We start from the raw sequence: 12305 nt of genomic DNA on the forward strand, positions 1-12305 counted from the left end.
GAATAAAATGGAACTGTCTTTAAAGACAGAAATTTAGATTTTTGGTTTTTAAGTGTTGAATTGTATATGGATACAGAGTGATTAAAAAAATTATCCCCATGAAAAAAAAAATCTTACCAATCTTACAGTTCACAGAAATTAACTAAACAACATTCACCACTTACACACCAGCATTTCATATTTCTAATTTTGCTGATCAGCATACCTGTCTCCTTCTAATTTTGGTATATCTGAGCAGCTAGATGAATCTTCTAGCCACGCTAGCGTTGGTCTCCTTGAGTCAACCCCTGAGCTCTGTTCTCCTGACAACATAAGTTGCTGCACAATAGCTGGATCGTATGCATTGATTTCAAATTTTAAGTGCACCTGAGAAATAACAACAAAAAACAGAAGAGGTCTTTGATTTAAATCGAGGCATGCTTAATCAGTAATTAGTTAATACAACCTGGTTGTTCATATTGCATACCTTCATAAGTTTGGAAACATCCCATATGCAGATCTTTCCTCGTTTTGTTGCAGCAGCTAGAAAATGAGGGCAACTTCCAGATCCAAAGCAGGCTATTCTGTCAGTGCCATCTGTGCAGGGAAATTGTGCTGGACTTGTTGCCAGTGTGACTGAAAGAGGTACATTCTGAGTGTGCTCACCCTTGACAAATGGGCAGTTTGGGGAATGTCTCTCATGTTCAGACCTTTTCATATTAAAAACAAACATAGCAAACATTGATTTCTTGCTGTGGAAAACATCCACATGACATACAAACTCAGCCCTTGAAGTGAAGCTGACACTGAACTTGTTTGAACTGTACTGCAACCATACGAGAGAGTTCTGAAGTCACAACACAGCCTTCCCTGATGTTTCTCAACAGCAGACTGTATTAAAGCTTTTGACCGCTTAATGGATATTCATATTCAAATGAAGAAATCTACACACAGTGCTCTTAATATAATTAGTCCATTTAAAAAAGTTATTCTGTAGACAGTAGCCTATCATTTCCTATCATGCACAGATTAAATTCTACAGAACATACATTATCCTTCCAATGTTATGAGATATTATTATAAGTAACCTTAGTAAGATGAAGCAGTGTCCTGTCTTTAGTTCTGCAAGCACACTTATATAAATCAAAATTTAAAACAGTCCTTAATGACACATTGACCAAGAAGCATTAAAATAAAACTTCTAATCTCTAGGTACACCTAAGGCAGAGACATGGCAAAGAACAATTAATACTACTACAAAATGTCTGGAAACCAACAAGGGAAAGGAGGAGACAAAGACTATGAAGATAATACCACAAAGGAAAGTTTCCAGCAAGTCAGGAATCTGATGTGTTCAAATAATGACCATAAATTATCAATAATCATGAGAAAAATAAAGAATTAAATTAATTAAAACCAATACAAGATCCTGCATTTCTGTAACTATGCACACTTTGACCTGATTCAAGAAATCAGTAATGGATCTTGCAACTCAACATAAAAGGCAGATATGCACTGCATGGCAATTGCAGTTTAAGAACTTTAAAGAAAAAAAAAAGATGTGTTCTAGTCACAATCGTACAGAAGACTGAGTTTAGATCCCTGCAAAGAAATATTGGCTGCCATTTTTGCCATGAAACGATTTGAAATGAAACAGCAAATCAGAATTAAGAAATAAAACCAACTATGGCTTCTTGGATTTAGTATTGTACAGAAATTTGACACAGTACAGAGAATTTTGTGATTTTTCCCATGGAATCATTCTGGAAATCCATTCCTGTCAGTGACACTCCCTGCACTCACCACCAGTCCCATCAAGATAATGTTGATCTTGGTCCTCCAAAGATTTGTGAACTCTTCAGCACAAAATTAAGTCTACTCCAAACATCATTAAACTTACCAAGGTTCATCTGTAGGCTCCCAGCACACCAAACACACACTACAAGTAAAGCACATGGCTCTGTCATCTCCCGATGAAGCAGGCTGTAAAAATAAGAAACGCTTGAAATTTATGTAGTTCTGTACTACAAAACACTTTAACTAGGTGATGAAGTCCTCTCCCTCTTCTAGTGGCACAGCAAAGCACCACATCAAACATATAAAATGCCACAAAGTACATACTACAAAGTGGCAGTGTTTCAAAGAAAGGATACACCACGTTTACTACAGAAGAGAGTCAGAAAGGACACCTGTGCCCTCGACCCTTAACAGCAAGCCACCAGATAAAAAACCACAGACACAGAACAGACCGTAACATCACTGCCTAGACATTTTTTGGTTTGGAAAAAAGTTCACAAAGTTCAAAAAACTTAGAACATCAGCAGAATAACTGTACATCTGCATGCTTGGAAAAACACAGGTTAAACAAGTATTTCCTATTACGCCTTCTATCTGCTGGAATATAAAACATCCTGTATCACTGCTCTGCAAAGAACATTTGCTACTAGCAGAAGTGACAGAGGAAAAGGAACGGAAACTTCCCTTTTCTTAAAATTCTGCATTCTCATAACCACATTTCAAGTCACCAAAATATGCTTGGGAATATGAAGATGCAATTCTAACATACGAATTCCCTGCATTTCTTCTCCTGAACAAGCTTAATAAATCCTCCAAAAACTGTATCCACTTGCACTTATCAAGTTTTGCAGTTGACTTAATAAGGCAGACAATATTAATGTCAAATGATACGCACTGCCTAGCCATCAGTATCTAAATCCACATCATAAATATTGGGTTTATAGCAGAAATAATTTCAAAGAATTGAAAAATGGAAATAAGCAAACATAGGGAATAAAATGTTGAGGTTGTATTTATTCACCAAGCTTAATAATTTAGCATTGGGATCTCGGACCGTGGTTTCTTAATATACAGTTCAAGGCCCACTAAGAAAGGATGGTTAGAGAACTCCTATGTCAAGCTTATTACGTTTTTTACTTTATTTACAAGAAGTAAGGATATTTTCTTAAAACCTTACAAAAAGAAATAGAGACTGCATGTATCAACCAACTTAATCTTTATTAATGTTCAACTCAGATCAATTTGATACCTAAAAGTTGAAGTTCTGCAGTTCTGAAACACTGTTTTGAAGTTCAGAACAGTATTTTCTGTGATATGTACAAAAAAAAACCAACCTCAAGGCACAGAAATAAAACAGAAACTTAAAAGACCTGAATGACAAACTTTTTCTTTTTCTTTGTTTTTTGCATCATTGAAGGAATCCTTTATAGAAGAAAAACCAAAACCCAAACAAATTACAAAACACAGCACACCAAAAAAATTCTTCCCCTGCTCCCCAAACCTTCACCTAGGGAAAAAACATAAAGAACAACTAAACCTTTTACCTGGTGATAGAACCCAGCTTGAGCCATAGGATCCGGCTGTGCCCACCTATAACCCACATGAGGCCATGATGTGAATGTCTCCCGTCTGTTAGCTTCACTATACATCAAAGACCTAGAAAGGTGAAAAATTCTCCGTTACCCAAAGCTGTCACTTAAAAGTGAAATATTTGAGATATTTTCAGTGGTTTAGTAACTTTTAGAAATACCACAGGTAATTCTGTAACTTAAAATCATTAACAGTTACAGAAAGTTACCAAGTTCTCTCACTTGGATGCCTAAAGCACATCCTCAGCAAAAGATCAAACAACAACCTACAGGCCATAAAATCAAGATTAATAAAATAAGTTTCCAGGTAGCCTATTTGGTCTAACTGCAGAACAGCATCAGATATCCAAAGCTACCCTGAATTTAGGGAAGATGTAGAATCTAGCCTAAATTCTACTGCTAAGAGAGTTGTGGGTTTTTTTAACGTGATAATTACTGTGAAAATGCGGGTTTAATCGCTGAACAGATTTCATATGCATATTTAAAAATACTCCAAAGCAATAATTTAGGCTTGAGTGAATACATGGTACAAACCCCAGAACATGTGTCACTCACTACATACTGTAATACTTAAAAATCATAAACTACTAGGAAAATAGGAACTCCTCTGTAACTCAGCATCTACAGAGAAAAGAAGCTCCTCTCTTTTCCACCACTCAATGCATATCCCTCTTCTGAAGCAGTACCTAAGAAACAACTATCAATTTTTCTTTTTCCTTGTCAGAAATTTGTTCTCCAGTATCATTCCAAGAACTAGCGCTGCTAGACAGAAAAGCGTCTGACTTCTTGGTTCTGCCCCTCAGTTTCAAGAGATTTTTGCTGTCATATAAAAGAATGGATATATTAAATATTTCCTACCAAGAAAGTAAACTATTCTTGCAGTATCCACAAAAAGGCTGTCTTAACTTGACAGTATACCATCTTAACAGACAGATTTCAGAGAGCCCTAATTAAAAATACAATACGGCGAGGTATCAGTAGACCTGAAGGTTTCAGGAGGTGAAGTAAATCAATTCTATTAAATTATTTGAGCTATAAGACATGATACTAACACTTTCAAAATAATATTAGTATGGAAATTTTCAAGAAGGAATTAATGTATAGACTTAGAAGACCTATCAGTATTCTAACTAGTATCAGCTTATGAAAGTTAAAACAATGGGTTACTTGTTTGTGTACACATTATTACTTGCACCAGAAAAATGAAACAACGGTCTGAGGCAAAATTTTTTTCCCTGACACCAAACACACATAGCAGGTGACTAGAGAGTTCAGAAGTAGCATATATATACACTCTGCTCAGGTGAAAACTTCCTAAACTCTAGAACACAAAACATGGGCTTAACTCTTCCGTGTATGAAGTAAAAGAAATTTATTTCATGATGCAGCATAGTATTTACGCTCTATCTTTGGCAGACAAATGAATGCTGTCTTTGCATTCAAAAGAGGTGTACGTACGCTCTTTATGCAGTTTCTGAGGACCTCAGTATTGCGTCTCAGTAAGGTTCCAGTACTAGTTTGAGTAAAGCCAGTAACTTAAGTAACTAGTCTGACTGTTCAGATAAAACCCATAAGCAAAAATGATGAAGAGTAAAGTCTAGGTCAACATACCACAATACCACCTAGGGACCTATATTTACAGCTGCAATTGTTACTTTTCTGAAAGTGTATGTTGCGATTAAGAGCAAAGCAAATTCAACTTGCCTGGCATTAAAGTCTGAATCCAAGCAAAACAGTCTTGTGGCACCCATAACAGTTTGTCAAAGTTTAACATGTACAGTGCATTGTGCAAACAGTTAATCAGCAGTATGTGTAAGAGCACGAAAGTACAGAATAGGACTAATTCCTTTGGCAAATAAAGTAATCCAAGAGCTTAATTTGATACAACTAAGGGGTCAAACTCATCACTAATTTTGTCTTAATGTACCTGTCCACAGATCGACCAGGTCCCACACCAAGCTCTGGTCGTGCGCTGGGTAAGAGGTAAGATAACCTATCCATCACAGAGGATGCTACAGGTAAGGCAGCAATATTTTGATTTATCTTCTTGAGTTCATTTACAATGGCACTGGCGACAGACTTCAAAACATGATGAGGAAGGTGGAACGTAACTGTTGCCCACTAAATTAAGAAAAAAGGGTCTAGTTTATATTTTAAAATTTTAACATCTAAACAACAAATAGATCACAAAAGTCTCAAAAGCAAACAACAAACATGTCTTGCATCCTTTCTTGATTTCAAGAAATAATACAAGGACACACGAAATCTCACACATAATGCAAGTAAAGTCAATAACCAGATTTTAAGTTCAGTTGGGTTTATTAGCAAAAATCTGACCTTGTTTGATCTCTTCGCAGGTGAAACTTCACAAAGAACAACTAAGGAACACATAATACATTCCATCCTCTTCGAACAAAATCCATTACACTTAAGTCAATCATTTTGTATGCTTCAATAATGGTAGCCAAGCAAATTAAACTTAAGAATCAATGTAAGAGACAAATTCTTACCTTTGCAACTTTATGATTTGCTGCTGTTTCATGTGAGGTATTTTTTAAACCATCCTTCAGTTGTGTGATGAATAAGTCATATCCCTCTGTGCTAGAAACATCTACTTTTTCTATGCAAGCAGATAACAGCTGCTGAGCCTAAAATGTAGATATGCAAAAAAGTTAGCATTCAGGTTGAGTAACTACAGACAATAATGACACCTGTTTCATTACTCTGAGAAATGTAATCTGTCATATTCTACTTTATCATATATTATACCAGCATATTTCTCATAAAAAACCCAGAGCTGAGTAAGCAGTTCCAAATCTTACTTTTTAGGCCAATCAACAGATAAACTTCAGTAAGTGACAGTACAATGAACTACAAGTCCCTCAAGGGCAGTATTACCAAATGTTAAGCAAGTCGGTTATACAAACAATTAAAACAAAACATACATTAAAGCCAAGCAAGAGACATCTATCACTGGATGCTTTCCCTTCAAAAGGATTCATTCAGCTTTAGAGACAAAAGTGAGAGCAAGAACAAAGTCTTGACATTTTTCTTAGCAGATTTGTCTTCAAAAAAGTACATGATAACGAGAAAAACAAGACAAAATTAGGGATAAATTACTTACGATCCTATTACAATGAAGCTGGAAAATGAGGCAGAAAAAACCCAGCCTAGTTTAGAATATAAAACCTCTTAAAGCTCAGAAACAATGCATCTAGAAAAGAACACCATAAACATCCATTTATAGATTCATTTTTTCTTCCAAGTCCCATCTGTTTCCAGCTTGTACCCCTGTCTGCCAACTTCACATCAACAGGCAAGGTTTAAAGGTATGCTTTATACGCAAAGCACAGAGAATTATATATTTATTATTAGGTGGGCTAACATCTGAAAAATGTTATATGAAATCTTTCAAGTTACAAACACAGGGAAACACTTCCCAAGAGCCAGTCGGTCCCTTAAACAGACACGAACTGTTCCAAACGGAACAGGCCAAGCCATTTGGTTCTTCCCTTGAACTCCCCAACGACACAAAGAGGCAAATGAGTCCCCTAGCTAAGGCTGTATTTGTTTCTCAGAATTCAATAAAAAGACAATTACGATTCTTCTGGCATCTCATACTTCCCAAGTCTCTTGCAGATGACAGAAGAACAACAGACAGATTGTAGAAGTTCATAAACTTTCAGTGTTCTACAGGGAAGTAACAGAGCATAGAGGCTGCATCATCACTTGTCAGTGCTGTCAGTTAGGAAGGCATGAAAAGGCACTGCATTACCAGCAGTTCAGTCATATAAAAGGACTACTCAAATTAAGCACAAAAATTTGCAGAAATGTTCTAGAGACTAACAAAAAATAAAGGCTCTTGCTTGGACAAAGGTTCTCAACCTTCCTATGATGAAAGGTAGACTGATGTGTTTGCATGGTATTTGCTTAATATCTACTAAAATTTTCTGAGGTCTGGGTACCTCCTCTTTAAAATTAAAGGAACTGAAGATTGCAGATGGTTTTTCCTCCAACCTCACTGATTTGGCCATGACCTCCCACAATCTGTTCCTACTTAACTATAATATTTTAAAATTCTTTTCTACAGGAAGGACCTTTAAAGAGAAATGTTCTGTTTTAACCCTGAAATAATGTTCTGTAAGTCAAAGAATCTTTAGCTAAAACTGACACAAACTTGTAGGTTGTACTGACCACGTGAGACTGCAAACCAGTGACAGCAAAACTTAGGAAAGGTAATGCAAACCTCTGTCAGTCTCTTCACACTCAGCCACGCATATCAAGATTTTGTAGTTACCTCCAAAGGGTGTAAAAATTATGCAAGTAGCAGTAAGCCCGAGAAACCTGGAAAGCTCTCTTTAGAGACCTCTACAGAGCCACATTTTATTGCTGTTATATTACTCAAGACAAGCAGTTAAAAACCTCATATATAACATGTATTCTTGGTTCATAATAAGCACCTAATATTCAATATTCCATAACTATTTTAAATCAATGCTCAGGATAAGTTTTTCCTGGTGGTGCATCATTTGATATAAATTAGCCACAGAGGTGAGTGGGAAGTCCTGTTTTCTGAGAGTGCTTTCAAGATTCAGAATGGGGATCTAGTAGTCCAGTCTCGTTTTTTCAGCTGCAAGCACGATTCTAAATACTACCATTGGCAGATACTCTATGCTTTTCCCAAAGGATTAATCTCACATGTAATTAAAGTTGCTGTACAGATTCACTTCCCAGGGTTGTTATTTCATGATCACTACAATGGTGAAAGCTACTTTTCTCATCACCAAGTGCCTCAGAATAGAAGCAATAGTTAGCTATCTTGTATTAGACAACATCGGAAAATAAGAATGTACGGCAACAAAATCCTAAGCATTACACTCCAAGCAAAAATGTATACATTAGATTCCCTTAGAGTGATACTAAATGCTTGGTTATATTGTCTCAAACCAAGAGGAATCACCTTACAGCTATGATAGTCCAAAGATAAAATGGAAGCTAGGTCTGCAGGGAAAAGTCTTTCACTAGGCCAACTGACCTAGCTAAAATGTTAGATTCCAGCATTAATTCTTCACATGTAGCATCACCGTATTAGCTGATTTTCATTTACTTTTTTCCCTGGAAGTCTAAAACAAACTAACAAAAATATCAAGGATATTTTTGGACTGACTTCTAGAAGTCCATACAGATTCCATACGTAAGCACTGACAAAGCTCTGCAAATGAGTTCTTATTTCCGGTCACAAAAAAAGTTCTTTCGTCTGAAATAATGTGCTCTTGACGAGGCAAGCCATTACCTTTTTGAGATACAGATACTGCAAAAAGCTACTGCTCTCCAATACCTAATAACAATGAAACTTATCCATTACATTTGATTTCACACTAGAAACTCAGGGTCAAACATCTGGTTTCAGTATTTCTGACAGTTATTTACATACTCTTTTTTCTTCAGCTCTCCATATCTTACCTCTGTGACTGGCAATTCAAGCTGAACCACATCATCTTGTTTTGAAACAGGCGTTTGCAGAGCTGTGTCTAATAGTAAGATGCCATTGAGATCTTTCCTACATCCTACTGCATAATCGTCCACAAAGATCACTTTATCCACAGCAGAAATATACTGACATTTCACCCGTCCACCTGGTTTAGCTGTAAAGGCAAAGACAAAAAGCAAGATGCGATTAGAAAACAACTTTTATAAAGGACCTTTTATAAATAACTGTTACAGAAAGTAACCTAACACTTCAGCAAAATCTTTACTACTTAAGATGATCAAAACCTAACATTTTAGCTAGTACAACTTCCAAACTTTTACATTTCCCACATTAAAAAACAAACAACCAAAATCTACACAACCCATAAACAACTACAATCATTTTACTCCTATAATGGAGGCCATCATTCAAGTCCTGCTTCTATCAGGAGGCTTAAACTAGTGTTTTCAAGCCTAATGTAGATGCCTGATGTACTTGCTGTTAGCTAACAATCAGTAATAAGAATTAAATTGCACAATTTATCATGAAAATTAAGACAAAATTGCTAAACTACCATTAAGGCTGATTAACACCATTTCATCAAGCAAAACAAACCCCAAGCTTCAGAAAATGAAATACAGCAAATAATGCACCAATGCCAGACGTGTTGATCCTAAGATAGCTTATTTCTGCTCGGTGCTGTACACGTGATGTCAGTAACAGGTTACAGAAGTTTGGAGTGGGTGTGGGAAGACTGTCAGCAGATAAATAAGAAAAGGCTGTGGCAATGGATATTACCCCCAGAAACGTCTAATGTTACTCAACATTATTATTTGTCTAAGGTTGGATGGCTTGTAAAACTAAATCCATGGAATATGCCATCTGTGTAAAAGGCAAATTGCTTTAATTCACAGAAAGTGTAAGCTGCTGCTACAGAAGTTTTAAGTATATGGACACATAACCCAAAGGGCAAAGCTGAAATCACTGGATCTTCAACATACATCTCTTCTTGTTGCACAAGAACAGGACTTTCATTAAATTTTGCCTTAATCAAGCCCTGTCCCTGTTCTCCTCTTTCCTCAGACACTGGATACTGGTTTTATTACGAATAATTAAAAATCATCATTTAGGTAGCTAGCATCCAAATAAAGACAGTGACATAATTACATCATCTTCACACGTTGATATACTAAATAACGAAAATTAAAACTTCTCTAAATATAGGGCACATCAATCCAACCACGCTGCATTTGTGGTATCCTCTCTTGAAAACTTGAGTCAAGAATAGTTGTCAGCTGCCCTTCTCACCAAAATTTTGGAAACAATGATTCACATACTCTCAAAATACAGGACACATGCCTTTGCCTGCATGGAGTATACTGCAATTGTAATCATTGCTGTGACAGTCAGAAACACTTCAAGAGTCCTGGAATCACTTCATAACCGTGAAGTCATTAGTACTAGCTCAAGAAAAAAGGGTCCTCTGAATGGTAAATCAACTAGTTCCAAACTGTATTTTTGGCAATACATTGGCGTTCCTCACACAAGACTGTCTACAGACAACACAGCTACAGGCAAGGAAGTAAGTCATTCTACAGAAAAATGCCAGTTTTGGCAAATATTCAAATACAAGTTTAAACATCTTTAAAAGTATTAGTTTCAACAACGTACTGGAAACTGTTACGTAAATAAACTGAAAGGTATCTGAAACCCTAAAGTAGAAACCTCAGTAGTTTCACATGGTGTTTGCAGCCTATTCAGTGTCATCCAAGTGATGGATCACTACAGGACACTTCCAATCCATTCACTTCTCTCCTCCTCCTTGCCAGAGAAAATGGAGAAAGCAGCTCACCTTTTGCACTTTCCTTATTTCCTGTCAAGCACAGGAGTATGTTCATGTCCTATGACTAGGAGTTCAGCAGCCTGTAGGAGTCCCGGCCTTTGCGGCTTTCCTTATTTTATTATTTCTGTAGCAAAGGTCATGAAATCTCATGTCTAAATCACCAAATGGCTAACTAATATCCTCTGTGTAAGTAGTCCCAATTTTAGAAGCCAATGGAGATTGCTACTGAGGAAGATAACATGCCTAATCAACATAATATTTCTGCTCCATTAAGAAACAAACCAAAAGGTTGTTACTACAGCACAAAAAATATAATGCCTTACAGCTGTGATTCTCACTGTGCTTATTAATATTTTTGTTGGTTACACTGACAGAAAGACTTTGGACAAATCTTCTCTAGGTAGGTATTTAGAGTTGCCAGTTGTATTTTATTTGAAGCACATAAAAACAAGTTCCCTTAGCCTAAGTCAATGGAACTTCAAGGAAATTATTCAAACGATACTTCATACAGTTCCAATGCCCTGGGAAACACATTCTGCAACTGACTACTTTACACTTCGAAAAGCCTCCGAACTGCTGACAAGCTATTTTGCAAACTTAGGAGTTTAGTATTGAAGTTCAGAAAACACACTTCAAGATGGTTTTACAGCTAGTCACAGACTCTATAATAGTTTACACAACTGGCCTTATGACTAAAACAGTAGGTTGAAAATCATGAAACTAAAGAATTTAGAAGTCGCCAATAAAGAAGTAGTCAGCACTGTAGAAGAAATGCCTAGAAAAGTTTAATCATCCTCAAAGCACTGGCAGAAAAGTCCTTTCTAACTCAGGATCAACATTTTACAATGTGCCAAAGGACTCTAACCAATATCGTTTGAAAACCCTACTGGTCGCATGACATTATGTCCTGCCTGGCTACGTGCACTAGCAGTACCTAGTGATCTACATCTTCACAAATCACAGACCAAAAGTTTCATATAAACTCAGTAAATTACTTAAGCCAGGTTATCAAAAAACAACTGTTGTTCTCATTTTAGCCCTAATTCCTTCAGGTGTGATTTATTTTAGGTGGTGGAAGGAGAAATAGACATTCAAAGTTTTTAACAGTTTTGCTTTCCAGTCTTGGCACAAGACAGTATTTCCAGATTACCTGTCTAGGATTAAAAACAAAACAGCTCACAAAGAAATTATGAAGCCTTTGGTCAGTTCCTATAGAGAAACCTGGCAGGCTGCTATTCAGCATGTTACATTATGGTACATTATCTATAACAACCTTAGAATAGCAACCTGAAAACTTAAAACAAAAGCAAATAAACATCAGATTGCAAAAATGAAGAATTTGAGAAAAGGAAAATTTCCCCCTCTGCAGCCTTTGTTTTGAACAATACAAAACAGAGATGAGCAACTTCCTGTCATCAAAATCTGACATACAAAAAACTACAGAAAACTCCAAACTTGTTTGGACAATACATAAGTCTAAGCAGCATCTACTGTTCATTAAGATGAACCAAACTAGAGAATTAGCCTTGTGTTTCAAGAAGTAGAAAAATAAAAAGCTTATCTCATTTCTCTCCTGTAGATAGCTTTGACCTTAAAGCTACAGAGCTAAAGAGAAAGTGACTGTCAT

The 12305-nt window shown here is 36.4% G+C and overlaps 1 protein-coding gene across 1 annotated transcript in view; it reads right to left on the bottom strand.

The window, feature by feature from the left end:
- Positions 1 to 10733, bottom strand: part of LOC104497747 (baculoviral IAP repeat-containing protein 6-like) — a gene marked incomplete at its 3' end in the record, with an annotated part of 33494 nt that extends 22761 nt beyond the window's left edge. The window contains exons 1-8 of the mRNA XM_010141029.1: positions 10688 to 10733; positions 8829 to 9010; positions 5876 to 6013; positions 5293 to 5486; positions 3321 to 3432; positions 1880 to 1962; positions 467 to 689; positions 206 to 366 (exon numbers count right to left, since the gene is read on the bottom strand). Of these exons, the coding sequence (XP_010139331.1) occupies positions 206 to 366; positions 467 to 689; positions 1880 to 1962; positions 3321 to 3432; positions 5293 to 5486; positions 5876 to 6013; positions 8829 to 9010; positions 10688 to 10733 (1139 nt within the window). The remainder of the gene's footprint in view (positions 1 to 205; positions 367 to 466; positions 690 to 1879; positions 1963 to 3320; positions 3433 to 5292; positions 5487 to 5875; positions 6014 to 8828; positions 9011 to 10687) is intronic.
- Between the last annotated feature and the right edge of the window lie 1572 nt (positions 10734 to 12305).

Source organism: Buceros rhinoceros, unplaced genomic scaffold (genome assembly GCF_000710305.1).
Source record: "Buceros rhinoceros silvestris isolate BGI_N320 unplaced genomic scaffold, ASM71030v1 scaffold11038, whole genome shotgun sequence".
In the NCBI taxonomy this organism is placed as follows: Eukaryota; Metazoa; Chordata; class Aves; order Bucerotiformes; family Bucerotidae; genus Buceros; species Buceros rhinoceros.